Source organism: Daktulosphaira vitifoliae, unplaced genomic scaffold (genome assembly GCF_025091365.1).
Source record: "Daktulosphaira vitifoliae isolate Bord-2020 unplaced genomic scaffold, ASM2509136v1 Scaffold_5, whole genome shotgun sequence".
In the NCBI taxonomy this organism is placed as follows: domain Eukaryota; kingdom Metazoa; phylum Arthropoda; class Insecta; order Hemiptera; family Phylloxeridae; genus Daktulosphaira; species Daktulosphaira vitifoliae.
Genome location: NW_026099576.1, coordinates 13,915,614 through 13,933,857, shown reverse-complemented (window position 1 = coordinate 13,933,857; position 18,244 = coordinate 13,915,614). Strand labels below are relative to the sequence as shown.

The 18,244-nt window shown below is 24.0% G+C and overlaps 2 protein-coding genes across 6 annotated transcripts; both read right to left on the bottom strand.

Moving 5' to 3' along the window:
• Window positions 1–10,613: 10,613 nt before the first annotated feature.
• On the bottom strand, window positions 10,614–12,585 carry LOC126908652 (methyl-CpG-binding domain protein 4-like). 5 transcript variants are annotated; one of them, XM_050690927.1, is made up of 5 exons: window positions 12,148–12,330; window positions 12,002–12,070; window positions 11,274–11,381; window positions 11,053–11,202; window positions 10,614–10,985 (listed from the first exon to the last, which is right to left on the bottom strand). In XM_050690927.1, the coding sequence occupies exons 2-5, from the start codon at window positions 12,009–12,011 to the stop codon at window positions 10,807–10,809; spliced, it is 447 nt and encodes a 148-aa protein (XP_050546884.1). In that variant the 5' UTR covers window positions 12,012–12,070; window positions 12,148–12,330; the 3' UTR covers window positions 10,614–10,806. The 5 variants fall into 5 exon arrangements, with proteins under 5 accessions (XP_050546884.1, XP_050546881.1, XP_050546883.1 ...); XM_050690924.1 differs by lacking the exons at window positions 12,002–12,070; window positions 12,148–12,330 and adding an exon at window positions 12,494–12,585 and having other exon boundaries at window positions 11,274–11,573; XM_050690926.1 differs by lacking the exons at window positions 12,002–12,070; window positions 12,148–12,330 and adding an exon at window positions 12,494–12,522 and having other exon boundaries at window positions 11,274–11,464.
• Window positions 12,586–13,354: 769 nt separating this feature from the next.
• On the bottom strand, window positions 13,355–18,238 carry LOC126908625 (translocation protein SEC62-like). Its single transcript, XM_050690867.1, has 9 exons — window positions 18,210–18,238; window positions 17,904–18,033; window positions 17,704–17,797; window positions 17,438–17,645; window positions 17,066–17,086; window positions 15,868–16,055; window positions 15,154–15,340; window positions 14,880–15,097; window positions 13,355–13,666 (listed from the first exon to the last, which is right to left on the bottom strand). The coding sequence occupies exons 2-9, from the start codon at window positions 18,010–18,012 to the stop codon at window positions 13,561–13,563; spliced, it is 1,131 nt and encodes a 376-aa protein (XP_050546824.1). The 5' UTR covers window positions 18,013–18,033; window positions 18,210–18,238; the 3' UTR covers window positions 13,355–13,560.
• Window positions 18,239–18,244: the final 6 nt, after the last annotated feature.

The window sequence follows — 18,244 nt, the reverse complement described above, 5'->3', positions numbered from 1 at the left end:
ATAAACACTGAATCCAAAAAAGTTCCTAAAATGTTAATACAATACAATAATTCACAATTAAAAGATATCTTTAAAATTAAAACACCACGCGACGAAAGTTTAATAATGAATTTTATCTTTCGAAATTCAGATAAATTAGAGTTAAACAAACAAATAGATAAAAATATTAAAACAAACACAACATATAATTTTGCAACATCAACATTAATTAAAACTAATAATTTACATTCTAATTGTATAGTTATTCCAGATGAAAATATCAATGAGAGAATTAAACTAAATCAGTCTTTAGTTAAAAGAAAAATAGATCTATTAAAGGCAATAGAAAATTTCCAGTATTTTATCTTAATTGCATTAATTTATAAACTTTTACAAATATATGTGAACTTAACAGATTGGTTTAAAATAAATTTTAATTATAATCATAATATTCATAACACTACGAAAATAGCACACAATTTAAAAAATATACTTTTTCAATACACATTTATTAAAATAAATTCATTTTTATTAGACATATCTACACTTTGTAATAATAACTTAACTTCTTTTATAAAAAATATTCTTAACATTTTACCTAACTTTAGAAGAAATGTTTTACATATAAAAAATATATTTCACATTTCTTTAAATAAATATTATTGGTCTTTTAAAAATTACTCATATTCTTTTGTTAAATTCACCATGAAAATTAATTGCATTAAGCATGTTATTACTATTTTTGACACTGGCGATTAAAATTTTTAGACAATTGTTGATCTATCGGTCAAAATAGAAAAAACTTTGTTACTAAATAAAAATAAAAAAAAAATTTTTATAACAATAAATTTCTAATTTATTAACCTTTAAGATAAATATATATTGCACACTATATTACGTATCACTTATACATAATTTTAAATATTCATAAATATACAAATAATGCTAAAGCAATATTATTATATTATTTAAATAAGCTAATGAAATATTAATAATTGCTGTTCTATATTTATTCACTCCGTGTCTAGATGTAACAATTTAATGTTTTAAAATTTAATCATTGTATAATCATTAATTATAATTTTGTAATTATCTTATAAAACTAACAATTTTGTATAAAAAAATTGTAAAGCAAGTTTCAACTATTTCAAATCATTATAAAATACGTATGATGATCATTATGAATGAAGAAAAAACAATTCATACTAGTAATGGTAATGAAATAATTAGTTCAACGATGCCAGATGAAGACTATAGAATTCATATTATCAGTATAACTAAAGAATTAAGTACTCATACTATATATATATACTACAAAAAATTAAAATAAATATATTTGTATTATTAAAATTTATTAAATTTTTACAATCGTGGCTTCATTAGACATTTACTATAAACTACGAAGAATGTGAAGTCCTACAACAAAGATGAATCATGGATTTCCATATTGAATAGCAGTTTTATAATCATACAGAACCAAATTGCAATACATATAAATTACAAAGACCAAAATTATAGTAGAATGAAAAAACGCCTGAACTTATTATTTTAGTCGCTATTACTATGTATAGAGAGAACACAACGGTCTTCGAATACAACTTCTGATTCTTTAAAAATTTACTATTCTTATTATATATAAATTATTTGCCTTTCTCGGTGTACAGATTTTTAATCTGTTTTTGTTATAAAAAAAATAAGAATTAATAACGTGCTGTAAAAATACGACACTACTAATAACGTTATAAATTACTATTAAATTATACAACTCATAACACTACAATAATTTTTGTACTTATACACATACTTTATCATAATAATCACTGAACTAATAAATATCATATTGAATATTAGATTATATCACTATTTATTATATGTATTTTTGTATAATTTATTAATATACGATGCATTATTATTCACTAATATAAAATATTCACTCATATATGTCATTTTTTATAACAATAATTAGAAATGGATATTTATCAAATTACTTATTATTAATTAATTATTAACTATATCGTTTATATATTCATTGTCATTGTCATTATTATTATTATTATTATTACTATCACTATTATCAGAATTATCATTATTATACTTACTATTATATAATATCATAATCACATTATTATTATATACTATATTCACACATTATTATTATCATTTTATTCATGATTTAAATTTTTACTTATTCAATATTTACTATTTTTTATATTTAAGCATAATATACATAATTTTTTTTTCTTTCAATCATAACGAATACATACTCCAAAAAGTTGTGAGGACACAACACCTAAAAAAGTTGGGGCGGATGTTGTAATAGGCCCTTCACACAACCGAACAAAATGTTTATCTGTTATTCTTTCATCTTCTACCCACACACCAATAAATTACAAAACACAATCAACACTTTCTATCACTGACTGCAGATACACACACAACTCACACAATCACGCCATGCACACACATCCGTTCCTTCCCAACATGTACAACCCCGTAGTTTTACAAAATCCTTCTACAATGTCAGCAAAATAGCAACAAAAGAATCTAAATAAACGTAAGGCCGATGGTCATGTACGTGTCTGGAAGGGGACTTTGGAAGGACACCAAAGGACTCCATGGGCTCGTCTTACATGGCCTGTTCCGATCCAACCGATTTACGATCACGTCGTCCAGCTCTCTTTCGCCTTTTAAACCAATTTTGTATTTTTTTTAGTTTTGTTTGTTTTTCCTTTAATATTATTGTATTATGTGTTTTTAATAATAAAATAATCGAAGATACTTTTTTTATACAAATTGATTATTATAATTCATACTTTCTTTATTGTTCCACGAGTGAATTATTGTATCAATAAGGATTATATGATTAAGGTAAGAACATCCTAATTTATTGTGTATGTATTTAAAATAGCAAGTGACCCTCGAACAACACACCTCGAGAAAAGGGATAGTTCTTATTTTGCGATATTCCTATAACATTCCCTTCCATCTTTATCATACCTTCCCTTTTCTTATTTTTGTTTTACAACAGATGTCTTACCTTCCTTAAACCTTTTAAACCACTCAAAACATGTTGTCCGAGAAGAACATCATCTCCAAAAGCTTGCTTCAAAAGTTCAAAAGTTTCACTTAAACTTTTCCCTAATTTAAAACAAAATTTTATGCACACACGTTGTTCTTCTATTGTTTCCATTTCGAAAATTGACGCATAACAGAAACATATTTTTTTAAAAATGCCATAAAAAAAAATAAATGTTGTTATCGTTTTCAAACCAATACTCAAATTCTCGTAAGAGGTTACTTTGTTGAATGGAATTATCGGGATTTTGTCATCTTAATTGATATAAATATTATTAACACAGTCTGGGTATTTTTTGATCACACCTTGTATTACACTTATAAATCATAAAACTTGTAATCAGGATATAAATAAGGAAATAGGAGATCATGTAGCTTATGGAATAATCTATCAATTTCTTAAAATTAAACACCATCTACATATTTGCATCGAAACGTTTCTTATGATAGTGATTTTAATCACTGTCAGATATCATTATACTTGACCCAACTATGCCACGTCTTCACTGTGCAGCTACCGCACTGTGCTGGGTTTTTTTTATATGTAAATACTTATTTTTTAATAATAAGTAATAATATTAAAACTTAAAAGTGATAGAAGAAGTCTCATTGCACATTTGAAAACACCGCGATTCATTTATTTCGATTTATCAATTATGATAATTTTTTTATTCATTCTTTATGTCTTAAAAGACTGTTGACTTAATATTTTATGATTGATATTTTGATTGATGACAATTTATTCTGATAAAGAATCTTTTTCTATATCAACCAAGAAAATTATCGTTTGTTTAGCTATTTGTATACATTATAAACCGACATTTTTATTATTTCCCTAAATGATAGTTCCGACAAATGAAGTTGTATATGTGAGTATGTAGAAATATATATATATATATAAATATTTATGAAAATTAAAAAAAAATTGTATAGTACGTTATCGAGTAGATATGATGATTTTCAAAAAATTGAATAAGAATCAAAATTTGAATTTTGCGTTTTTCTTACCTTGAAAAATTGACTAAATGGAGTTACAAGTTTTTAAATCTTAAATATAGCTAATTGTTTTTTTATAGAATATGTATTTTCATATTTATAGGCCAAAAATATAAATCTTTGAATGCAAATGTGGCAATTGTGCCAAGACGCCAGTCAAAAGAAAAAAACAAAACGAAAACTATTGTACTGCTAATTTTGATATTGCATGAAAATATTTATGAAATGCACAATTTCATCCTTGAAATGTCTATTTTAATATATGAGATTATCAGTACTCACTCAGGCGTACAGTTATAATTAACAAATAACTTTAATAGTCTTTCGCTTAATGTTCATATTATGTATTACCATGTTCAATTCCTTATGCTTTTTAAAAAAATGAGTTTTTTTCTTAATTTTTTTTAAAAAAAAGTAGTATAATTTAAAGAAGTCAAATAATTTAAATTTTCTTATAGTATATGTTTAGATATTTTACTATAAAATAATACGGGATAGTATACGATAACGCTTTATCTTAAAGTTCAAGTAAATATTAAAAGGTAAAAAAGGTTATTTGTGTTGAATTTTTCATTTATAATACAATTATGATGAGTGATAAATTTTACAAATTTTTTAAGAAATTTATTTTTAATTATTCCATGAATAAACTAAAAAATTTTAACAAGTTTAAAAGATAAGTTTTATTCATTTTTACCTTTGATGCGAAGCTGAGATGGTATTGGGTTTACTGTGATGCGTCTATGAAAAGACTCAGTTCTGACTAGACCAATTCGATTTATGTAAATCTTCCGGAAGGTCTGACAAATTCGAACCTATATACAATTACAACATTCTACTAGATTATTAAAAAAAATTGTTGTTCGAATATTCCTTTTTATGAGAAATCGTACGCCAAGATCAAAAACATAAATTAAAAAAAAAATTATTTTCAATTCTTAAAAAGTGTTTCAGAATTTAAAGTTCCTTTAAGAGTGCTTTATCATGAAAAATGGATAAACGTTCCTGGGGTATTTTTCTATGTTTATTAAGACTTTAAGCTAAGAATCACAACATTTCAGTAAAATTTCTCCCTTTTTACATTTTGCCATAACTTTTACAAAAATACACAAATCCTAATAAAAATTGAATAGGGTATATTAAAGACAATAATTTTTGAAAATTACTAAGAATGCTCCAATTTTCAAATGTCCTTTTTTTGCTTTAAATTTTTTTTTTATAACGACGCAAAGTTTATATATATATATATATATAAAGTTTATGTCTAACGTGAAATTAATATTATTTTTAAAAATAAAATTTTTACATAGTCCCAGGAATAATAACCTGTCGAATTTTTTTGTAATTATTCTATAATATTAAATCAATTATTATAATTAGAATATTAATAATTATTGTCTATACCAAGGGCGTATTTAAGGGGGATATGGGCGATTGCTCCCCTTTAACCAATGCTATCAATATGTTTTAGGTGACTTCTAAGAAAAAATAATCTTTTTAGCTTCGATGCGTAGCTGATAATGTATTAATTTTACTATGATGTGTTTATTTTTATTTTTTTATGTCTGTGAACGCTCAATCTCAGGTCTCGCTGGACTGATTTTGATGAACAATACGTCAAAAGATCACAAATCGTATCTAGTCGAAGACATAATCTTTAAAAATTCCTTTGTTCTCCGTAAACGAGGAAAATCCTCTAAAAAATTACAAATTTATAAATCGCTAATTTTCGACATTTTTTCAATTTTTTTTTTACTGAAAACTACTATAACTTTGTTAAAAATGACCAAATCAATATAATTTTTTTTTATAGGTACCTTAGGTATTTTTCTATCATTTGATAAATTTTTATAAAATTTGACCCTTTACCAGCCCACAGGAAGGGTTTCAAAAATGACAATTTTTTCACAAAACATTAACTTTTTCAACTTAACTTTTGAAAATGTTCCAGAAATACTGACACTTTTATATATACCTCAAATTAAAGCATATGTGATATACTTTATATTGAAAAAAAATTTGACCTCTGGACTTGTCTTCATGGTGAAAATGACAACCGTATTTAAAAATATGCTATTTTTGTGTTAAAATTCTGCGTTTTGTATTTTATTTGATTTTAAAATACCTGACAAGAGGAGTACACTGATTTTCATAAATATTATATAAATCAAATTAATATGGCATAGAATGTTAAACTTATTTTAATTTTTTTGCTTTATTTAAGTCAAAAAAAAAAAATAACTTTGAAATTTGAACTAGCTTAAATTGTCATTTTATTCAACCGACGGAAGCCTCGAACGATTGCCGAGTCGGTAACATTTGTGTCTAACGCGCTTGGAGTACAAAGTTTCAACCCATGTATGGTAAAGAATTTTTTTTTAATTCTTAATGTTTTCTATACAGACAATTAAAATCATTCATTTATAATGTTTTCAAAGTATTTATTGACGAATTAAGTTTGATATGATAGGTTTCAATTACAAAATTAAATCATTTTACTCTATTTGTGCGTGCTGCTACTAGACTATAAAATTCCAAATTTTTTGGTAACATGTTGTTATATAAAACACAAATATAAAAAAAAAAAAATGATTTTTAGTTTCACCTCAATTTATCAATCGACTTTTACAATTATAATTAAATTTTATAATACGTTCAATTGAGTAGATCTTTTTAACAATTTTTTTTTAATGGTTTTTAGTTAAAGTAAATCATTAAAATTAATTCAGTTCTGTATATTTCAATTGTAGAATCTTTTTAAACATCAAAAGTTAATTATAAATGATTACTATGATTATTATTTAAGTGATCTATTACGATAAAAATGTAAAAAAAATCGAACTTTTCTGATAAATTTCCTGTAAATAGTAATTATAAAATTTGCTGACAGCATATTAATCTTAACAATTTAATTTTTTTTCTATTTAATGATGTTAATTTCAAACTTGTAAGTTGAGCTAAAAGTTATGGTAATAAATTCATGTTATTAATAAGAAAATAGGAGTTCATTTTTCTTTTGTAATTATCCACCAATTTCTTAGAATTAAACACTACCGATTTGCATCGAAACGTTTCTAATAATAGTGATTTTAATCACTGTCAGATTAAATCTATACTGGACTCAACTATGCCACGTCTATACTGTGCCGCAACCCCACTGTGTTGGGTTTTTTTTTATATGTAAATACTTATTTTTTAATAATAAGTAATAATATTAAAACTTAAAAGTGATAGAAGAAATCTAATTGCATATTTGAAAACACCGCGAAAAGTTAATTTAGAGAAGTATATTTTTGTTTCTGTGAATGTTCCTTGTAGTCCAGTGTATAAAATTTATAACCTTGTTATAAGTAACAAACATTTTTTATTGAAAAGTATTGCGTCAAACTCTTTAAATTTTTATACGTGTTAAAAGTTAAGAAATATACTATTACTTTATTATTTTTATAATATCTCCGTGAAAATTACATTATTAAATTATTGAATATCAATTTCATACTAAATTTAATTATTATAATTATTATTTATTCATATATTAAAATTATAAATCAAATAACTAATCGGGATAAAATCAAAGGAATACGAGTTATTGTTGCTTTTGAAATAATCTACCAATTTCTTAAAATTAAACACTATCTACAGATTTGCATCAAAGCGTTTCTTATGACAGTGATTCCAATCACTATTAGATATCATCTATACCAGTGCTCGAAATGGAAAATTTTTTGAACCGGAACGCATTTTTTTTTAATACATACTACATACTAATGTATTTTTTTTACGAGCCGGAACGCTAAAAAATTTTTGTCGTGAACCGGAACTACGTTCCGGTCCATTTCGAGCCCTGATCTATGCTTGTCCTAACTATGCCACATCCATACACACGCGACCCCACTGTGCTACAGATTATTTATCATCATCTTGTTTTTTAGCAAAAAAATTCAATAGCATGTTTACCAAAGTAAAAAAAAAATATGTAAAATAATTTATGATTACGCCGAAGGGGAATATCCCAGTAACAAACATCAACCTTATACCCAATACATTTTACTATTTTCTCTGTTTCAATTTTCCTGATTTTAATAATTACATTTTTAATATACTTTTGTTATACTGATTTTGATGTAATATCTTTCTTGCAAAACTCTTATCCGTGCCTGGCATATCCGGGTACTCCAACCGGAATTAGTGGCCTACTTACGAGGATGGCCTAAAGAAGCTTACGCACCAAAGGCTCGTAGATCACCAGCTAGGTGAATTCTAGAACTAAAATTTTTAAAGAAACTATCCTACGATATTTTGAAAAATTGCAAATTGTTGTGACATTTAACAGATTTGCATTGAAGTATTGTAATAACTAAAAATAAAGTTGATGGGGATGCTATTAATAAAAAAGAATGATAATGACATCATCCGTAAAGACATAATAAATACAAGTACTTTGTTTCTAGTTATTACTTGATTAATGTAGTTAGTGTATTAAAACTACCCTTATCTTATATTCACTGATGATGATAGATTCTTGATTGTATAGACTTGTGGTTGTTAAGAGTGTTATTAAAATTATATTAGGTAAATTAATAAAAGAGAATTATACGGGAATTATACAAGCGTAAATATTTTAAGCAAAGAGTTAGTTATTTTAACAAATGTACGTTTTAAACTTAGTGAGAAAAGTTAAACTATAGAGGCACAGTATAAAGAATACGCTAGAATATGTAGGGAATAATTTTAAAGATTTTAACTTGATAAATGAGATTGTTAATTGAGAATAAGAGACAAGAAAGTGAATGAGTGACTGACTAGAAAAACATGGTCTTCAGTCTTTATATAATGTACCACAATCGACATAAACAGGGATGGGGTGTCTCAATTGTCTCATGTCTTTTCATAGACATATTGAGCACCAATCTGTACTGCAATCAAGGCAAGACAGTTACTTTTTATTAACTTCCCTTATTTAATGCTTTTGTAGTGCCTCAAAGATGCTGAGAAAGACAATGACTCATGGCTGTTTTATAGTGGCCAAGATCAGAATTATATGCGTAATAGTGTTAGCGTATTCTTTTCTGTGGTCTGAAAAATAAAAAGGTATTGATTTTTTTTTAATATTCCAGAGAAGAATATTACAAAATGTACTTATGTTTTTTCTTTAGCATGTCCTCCTCATGCCGCTTAATAATAAAAGCATGTGTATAATTGTGCATATTCTAAATGATAGTGCAATATACTAATATATGTATAATTAGTATAATGTGGTTAAATGTTAATAGATAGTGTATTCATTATTTTAATACAATCGAAAAATAGAACAAATTTATATAAGTATAAAGGGTATATTTGCTTGTTTTTTTCGATGTCTTCATCAAGTTTTGAAATAGAACTCTCGAGTATTTGCATGTTCACTCAAGCATTGTCGTACATCATTCATACTTTTCATATTCCCACCGTCCTGATTGACTGAGTATTATTCTATTTGGTTAGTGAATTTATATTTATGTGCCATACTAAGTGTAATAAAAACTTATTGTTTTTTAAATTTGTGTTAAGTTCTATTGCCAATTTATAAGATGATTATTTCAAGATCTCTTATAACAATTATGTTAGATACAGTATTTTTCATGATATAAATGCTAATCGCTGTAAGATATCATTTATAGTTGTCCAAACTATACCACGTTACACTGAAATTTTTATTGAGAATAATTCTAATATTTGTCTTACTGACTACATGCTTTTTTTCTTGAAAATATAATCATTGACTAAGGTACCGTGGGAACATAAACATAATGATTTTTTTTTCTTTTCAATTATATATAAGTTCCAAAGAACCTAAATTTTTTAATTCAACATCAAATTATAATTAATACAATGTACTTTAAAATAGAAAAACTATATGAAATCAAGATTTTTAGAAGTTATTGGACATTAAAGCCAAAAATCATAGAATTTTTGGTAAAGTTAGCAGGTTTTGATGTAATATATAACAGAATATTTACACCATTCAGAGTTAAATCAAATTTAAGATTCTTTTTTGTACTGTACGATTATGTTGTAGTAAGTTCAGGTATATCTCATTATTCTTGCATTACTCAAATATTAAATTAAAATAATCAAATTTATATTTTATAAAATATAAATTTTAATTAAAATTAAAACTATATTAAAAATATTATTAATTTAAAAAAACTAAAAAATATTAAACTCAAAGCACAAAAAATTAATGAAAATACGTATTTGCGGATACGTATTTCGGAAACAATGTTACCATTATCAACGCTAAACAGATACTGACCAGATACATCAGTATTTTAATATTTTTTTAAATTAATAATATTTTTAATATAGTTTTAATTTTACTTAATTAATTAGCCACAAGTGATCAATTTTTATTATATAAATTTTAGTATAAATATAATAACCTTTTGACTCTATTGACTTCCTAGTTTCACCAATATGACTTAGTGACAGAACAAATTTAATAATTATTAAATGCAGAAAAAGTATTGGTCTATTTATAATAGGAGTAAATAATAACTGTAAAATATTAATTCTAGGGTTGAAATGATTCGCTATATATTATTTGATAAATTTTCAACAGTATTTAGATTAAAAAATGTAATATTATAATTATGTTACTAATAAATTTAAAAAAAATTATAATCTACAATAACATGATAATGAAATATATAAATAGGTCTTTAAAAATTATCAATAAAATAATAAATCATAAACAAAGTAAAAATATAAACAGTTTTATAAGCCAAAAGTTTCTTCATTCCGTAAAAGCCATTCTTTATATTTAGATAGCATAATATCATCAGGTTGTACAAGTTTCCATTCATTAACACAAAATATTCTATACGAATCATTACCATATTTTCCAATCCCATATAATTCTATAGGATACTTCCAATCTTTAGTCAAATAATCTTCTGCAAATAAAAATGTATGATTTAAACTAGTTATGTTAAAAATATAAAAAAAATATTGTTAACCTACCAGTGAAGCCTTTAATAGTTTTAACTCTTGTATTTTCTAATCCTAAATTATCAACAGATCGAAGTAAATCTAATGTTTCTGCTTTCTTAACATCTTCTGGTTTTGGCCATTTTTTAAAAAATTTATGAATTTTTGGTATAGCCATTTTAGCTGTTAAAAACAAAACGTATTATGCATTAAAAGAATCAGGTAAAATTAAATTATTGATTAGCTAATATTACCAGTAACTTTGGTTAAAAATATTGTAGCAATCAACAGTTGCCAAGGATCATGGAAAAGGTCTTCTTGAATCAAAGCATAAGGTGACCTAGGTGGTATCCATTGTTTCCCTATAGAGTTTTTAAAATATACACTAGTTTTCTCAGAGTTTACCAAATTCTTCACCAAATTTCTATAGACCAAACCTGGTCTTCTACAATGATTTATTTTTAATGATATCTTTTTTTTGGTAGATGATAAAATTTTGTTTTCGATACTTTTATTTTTATTCTCAATAAAATTTTTGTCCATTTAATTTTCGCCTTAAAATTTAATTTTGTTATATATATAAGTAGGTATATCAACACATTCAATAAGATTCTATTCTAAATATAGAACAATAAATTAGTTGAGGAAACCCAAAGTGATTATTGGTCAAGAACCCAATAAAAAAAAAATAATAAGCTCAAAATGTTATAAAATGTATAAGACTTTATTTAACAATAATTTTTTTGGCTTATATTATTTACATATATAATTCATGTTTTATGTTCATTCCTCTTACTTCAAAAAGGTGTCAACTTAATTTTTTCAAATAACAACATACAAATTAACTAGCTTAGTAGTTGGATAATGATCTAATTAAGAAAAAGATTAGTCAATAACATCTTAGAATTCAGAAGTTATTAACATTTTTATAAGTAGGCAGGAGGAATAAATATATAATGATAAAAATAGCAATACCTCTTACCTATTTTCATTTCTTAAAACTGTTAATAACTTCTGATTACTGGTCCAAAAAAAATAAATTCACCAAAAACTTAATATTTTAAGAGAAATATAGTGTTAAAAGAATCATGTTGCATAATTATTGAAAAAGTATAAGTCTATATTTACCTATATTCTCTTAATTAAGATAATTTGAAAAAAAAAATGATGCAAAAATAATTGCTATTTCACTTTGAGAAATTGTTTTTAAAAAGCTGAAAATGGTTGAACAAATGAAAAAATTAACTAACTTTATTCATCAAGAAATAAACAAAAAAGTTTTTGCAAGTAAAATTAGCATTAAGATTGCATTAAAATTTTTGACAAATAAATTAAAGATTAATTTTTTTCTACAATACTCTAATAAACCAATTTTGTTTGTTCCTTTAGAATAAAGATTATTTGAGTAATGATATTTTGATAGGAATTATTCCTTAATTTATTATATGGTAAGATATTAATCATCTGATATTACCTAATCAGCAACATTCCTCAATATATAATCATATATATGATTTGAGTTTTAAAATTTTCTATAACTTATCACTGTCTATGTTAGACATGCATGTTGCATGATCGATAAATTTCAATTGCGTATATCAGTATAAATTTAAATTGCCGCCACTAAATAGCAATTACTCTTATCAATAATCCTCAGTGGAATTTTTAATTTTTTAATTATTTCGTTTTACAGAATAATAAATTTTATTCTTACTAAAAACCAATTCTGCGTTTAAAATTTATGAAAAACAAGTATACGAAAATTATATTATTGTGTGCTGTTATAGTGATAACATGTAACAAATGAGTTTTAATTTTAATATAATTTTGAATTGAATCTATTAATTAATATATTATTATCAATCTTAAATCGATAATTTAATTTTATATTTTTGTTATAAAAAATAAACATCAAGAGCTCTACGTTTTCAAATTATTTTATAATATTCTCTTTCTTTCCTCAAATAGAACTGCAGCCTATTTTGAATATTATTAATTAATCATTTTATTTAATTTTTTCATTATCACTGTAGTAATAAATTACTAAAGTCAAATTACTTGACTGAAGATGTGGATATTAATTACTTGATAATTATTTTTGTTAAATTCACGTTCACTTTTATTATCTAATTAAATTAGGGTATTAGCTAGATATGTTGTTAATAAATTATTCAATTATTAACAATTTTACAAACTTTTAGTTAAATATAAGTTACAAAAATTACTATATATTTATAGTTAACAAGCATTATTACATTACCTGTAGAGTTTGAAAACAGTTGAAATTATTTATAGAACCTAGCAAGATTTTTTTTAGCAATTACACAATTGTATAAAAATAGTAATGCACTTTATTAAGTAAGTTAGATGATAGGATAACAGTGAACAATATTTATCATATTATTTTTCTATTAAAAATATAGCATAGCACAAAGCTAAAATGGAAAACATTCATAAAAGGATTTGATATTTTTATCTGACAAATAAAAATAAAAAAACAATAACAAACAATTACAGAACAAATATGATTTCTGTATTTTCTCATTGTGTTTCTTGGGCATCTTGCTTATCCACAATTACAAAATCATTACCAGTATGTGATAATTGACTGCTTGATTCTGTATCAGTAGAAGAATCTTCAGAAAACCTAAAGAAAAATGTACTTTTAAAAGAAATATAAGTTGAATTTTATTAAATTAATAATAACTCTTTTCAACAAGCATGTTAATAATAAATATAGCTGTGAATAATATGCATTTATAAATTTTGTTTGATCCACTTAGAAGGGACCCAATTTTGTTCAACTATGTTGTAAGATTATACATAAACGCAAAAATATTTTTGATTTTAGAGGAAAATTAACCATTCTAAAACTTTAACATTAGAAAAAACACATTTTTAAATCTTTAAGATAATTAATACAAATTTTTACTGACTGATATTATGTTCGAATTAACTTAACAAAATTTATTAATGCATATAATGTTCTGATAATAAACCTAGAGCATATTACTAATAGAATTTTTTTATTATGTATAAATATATACTTCATCTTTTTATTGATATTTCCTTAAATTTTCTCAAAGCATGAAATTCATTTAAAATATATAATAAGTACAATCTAAATAAATAACTCGTACAAAAACTGGCAAATTAAATACAAATTCTATTTTTCAAGGACTTAAATTTAAAATTAAATTATTACTACTTTTAATAGTAAGCTATACAGTTAGATTATGATTGATAAAATGAAACTTATANTGCTATACAGTTAGATTATGATGCATAAATGAAAACTTATATAATATAGAAGCTTTCAGAATTTTTCTTGTGTAAGAATAATATAACTTTTACTAAAATAGTAGTTAAATATACTTAGACTTGAGTCATTAATGATATAACATTACAAAAAAAATGTTATACTGAAAAATCATTAAATTTTATTCCGCAGCCACAATTTTTTCTTAGTAAGGATATGTTAATAAGCATAATTTTTTTAAAAGCATTACAAAACAACAAAAAATTAATGTAAATTGGCAAAATGTTAGTATAATTTTAGCAATAACATATACATCACAGCAAATAATTTTCAAGACAAAATTTTTATTATCCATGCAATTAGTTTTTAATAACTGATTTAACGACAAATTTACAAATTTTATAGGAACAATTATGCATTCAAAAATTATTTTATAAATGACAAATATAACAATAATAATAAAATTGACACAAATAAAAATAAAAAAAACATGTTTTTATTTGAACCCTATATTTTTTTTTTTTGATATGGTATATAATTTTACAAAGCATTAAAGCTGATCGGTTTATGATGCATGCAAATATTACTAAGCATATTCTACTTTGGATGTTCTTTATCGGGCGTTAGATCAACAGTAAAGTTTTCAAAATCTGCTTGTTTGTCTTCAATAACTTTAACTTCTGTTTCTGATTTCTTTTCATCTTCAAATACATTTGGCAATTTATCTTCTTCTTCTTCTTCTTCTTCATCATCATCATCTGATAATTTTTCTTTTTTCTTTTTACCTTTTTTATTACTCTTTTTGGAAATCACACTATACTAAAAAATGTTTTTTTTTTAGCAATTTTACAAGAATGATTTACTTTTTAACTTACTGTATAAATTGGCCAGAATGAAGCAAAAAAGCCTACATCTTCTGTTAAATTAGGGAACAACCAAAAATGTAGCTTACCGGCTGATAAAATCCAAATGATACTAAATAATACTAATCTGAGGATTGCTAACACAATAATAAATATCAGAAAACCAGCAGCAGCTATACTTAAGTATTGTACACCCATTCTAAAAATAGAATTTGTTAAATGTAATAAAAACAAATTTATAAATTAAAATACAATAATAATAATAATACAAAAAAATATTTTTTTTTTATCATTTACAATTTTTATATGAATTTTAAGAGGAATTTGGATGTTGATTTCAAATTCAGATTTCATCTATTGCAACTAGTTTTTGAAATAATTGCTATTTAATAATTAAGTAAATATTTCTTAGTAAAATTTTCATAAAATAATACATATATTTTTATTTTTTGAACTTTTCTAAAATGATTTCATGATTTTTCATAAAAGTTGTGCGGAATATGGACTGTTTTATCAAGTTAAATCAATATTTTGGATCTTTTAAGTTGAGGAGTTTAAATTAAAGGTGAGATATTAAGTATAACATATTTAAATTTAACTTAAAATTATGAAATGTCAACCAACAAATAATAATTTTATTAGGATTTAAAAAAAAAATATTAAATTTGTGTATTGTGAGTAAATATAATGCAAAAAATGATTTGTTGTTCGAAAAAAAATATATACCTGACTTGTGGAGGCCATAACGGGAATAAACATATTCCAATTCCTCCAAAAACAATAAAGGTACCAATTACCCAATAATAAAATGGAATAGGATCATAAATCCAAACATAGGCATCAAGATTGTCCACAAATACTTGTTCCATATGCATTTCTAATCTAATTTTTCGACTTTTCTTTTTACGTTCACCCTATAAGCAAAAATAATATACATAATTCAATAAGTTTATTGATAGTATAAATTTTTAATTCTTTAAATAGGAAGATATTTTAATATATTCTATTAATAAATTTTAGCAAAGTATAGATTTTTTTAAAAGTACACATGTTAAATTACGTGTAATATTGAATCTTTTAAAATCATAAACATTCTTTACATTTTTAACATCAACAATTAAAAAGAAATTCAAGTATTGAGAACCAAAAAGAGAGGTCACCAAAAACATGATTGGCATCTAAGCCATTTCTGAAACAAGATGCCTTATATACCTTACATAATAAATAAAATAAATCAGGCAATGAGAAAAAAAGCACACCATATAATATTTCAGGGCACTTGTTTTGATATTTTTAATTATGTATGAGAAAGTGACTAATTTTTTTCTATAAGTGTCATGTTAATCATAAAAGAGATTCCATAATTTTAACAATAATTATAAAATAATAAGTTTATTGTGTTTATTATTAAAACTAATTATTTCATAAAAAAACTAAATACATTTTCTAAAATCAAGTAACTTGCCTGGAAATATTGAGTTTTAGTTGAATTTATATAAATAGACATAATGTTTAACTACAATTTTTAAATTAAACTTGATTTTCTTTCTAATTTATTAAATTTTAGTAGAAAAAGGTAACTTGAAACTATATATGGCAATACTATAAACAGTATAATAACTAGGATGTGAACTTATATATTATTCTGAATACATCTGCCAGTGCAAAGTTTTATTCATTGATTATAGAACTTATTAAAATGTCATTATTAAGATATATTATTGGAGGATTAACTTCTTCAAGAACAAAATATTTTTCTACATTACTATATAATCTTACGACAAAGTTGCACAAACTCAAGATCTTTCAAAGTGTCCAAAAAAAATGTATAAATGAATATAAAGCCGAGCCCTAATAATAACTTTTTTAATCATGTTGATATTGATATTTTGGGAGTTATTTGTTAGTTAATCCATTAACTTACCCATTTCTTTTTTTTTAACACCTATAAAAATATTCATATATAAATTTAATAACAAAGATTAAGATAAGTAACAAAATAAATTTCAGAACCAATTTTGCATACAATTATGTATGTATGTGATTATAAATACAACAATACACTCAATTCATTTATCTGTTGAATACAAAAACTTTAGTTTAATGGTTCTTCAAAACAAATTTATTTTAGTATGACCATTTATATCAGCTACTCATAAAATACAATTATTTTTAATTTTATAAGTATGTAGTAAACTAAAAAAAAATTTAAAGTAAAATTTTCTTAAATTAGATTAATGAAGAAAATACTAAGATTTTGAGTGAGTATAACACAAACATGATAGCTCTAACTTACTTCACTAGTTTTATTTTTTTCATCATCATTTTTATCATCTTTACTGGTTTCTTCACTTTCATCATCTTTTTTCTTCTTGTCAGATTTTTTTTTATCTTCTTTATCTGTATCATTTAATTTTTTTGATTTTTTATTTTTCATTGCTTTTAGTTCTTGTTCCGAGATAGGAACTTTTTTAGCACGATGAAAGAACTGATGTTTTAACATACTAAATAAAATATATAATTTTAATCATGCAATTCTATATTAAAAATTAAATTACTTACTCATCTAAATAAAGTTCAATTTCTTCTCTAGTAGAAAATAGTTTTTCACTAGTCACCCATTTTGAATCAAGAAGGCTATCTACTGCTTTGCTCCCTTTGATCAAAAAATAAAATAAATTGTNTGCTTTGCTCCCTTTGATCAAAAAATAAAATAAATTGTTCAATAAGTAATTTTTACTAATTAAAATTACTATAATTACCTGTGAAGTACTCAACATTATGACCCGCAAATTTCGTTTTTTTGTGTTGGACATTTTTGCGTATCCATTTAGCAATAGCATACTCTTGCTTTGTCGGTTTGTCAGACATAGTTGGATTTAATCCAAACTCCTGCAAAAACAATATAATACAATACCTATTTTTTTATATAGCATCAATATATATCAAAATATTAGATCACAAGTTGTAGTTGACCCCCAGCTGAGCCTCTAATTGGCGACTCGTTATTTAAGTCAGAATCATCTTATTATTTCTTGGCTAGATACAGCAACGATACAAATACTAACATCATCTCGTCGTCGTTTGCCTTTTCTTTTCTCAG

Coding starts and splice junctions, on each gene's coding strand:
- LOC126908652 (XM_050690924.1), bottom strand. CDS start 11,562: ATGGACAAAAATTTTATTGAGAATAAAAATAAAAGTATCGAAAACAAA. Junction 11,203..11,273: donor ATTTTTAACCAAAGTTACTG/GTAATATTAGCT, acceptor TGTTTTTAACAG/CTAAAATGGCTATACCAAAA. Junction 10,986..11,052: donor AACTATTAAAGGCTTCACTG/GTAGGTTAACAA, acceptor TTTTATTTGCAG/AAGATTATTTGACTAAAGAT.
- LOC126908625 (XM_050690867.1), bottom strand. CDS start 18,012: ATGTCTGACAAACCGACAAAGCAAGAGTATGCTATTGCTAAATGGATA. Junction 17,798..17,903: donor TAATGTTGAGTACTTCACAG/GTAATTATAGTA, acceptor TTTTGATCAAAG/GGAGCAAAGCAGTAGATAGC. Junction 16,056..17,065: donor TGTTAAAAAAAAAGAAATGG/GTAAGTTAATGG, acceptor TTTTGCTTATAG/GGTGAACGTAAAAAGAAAAG.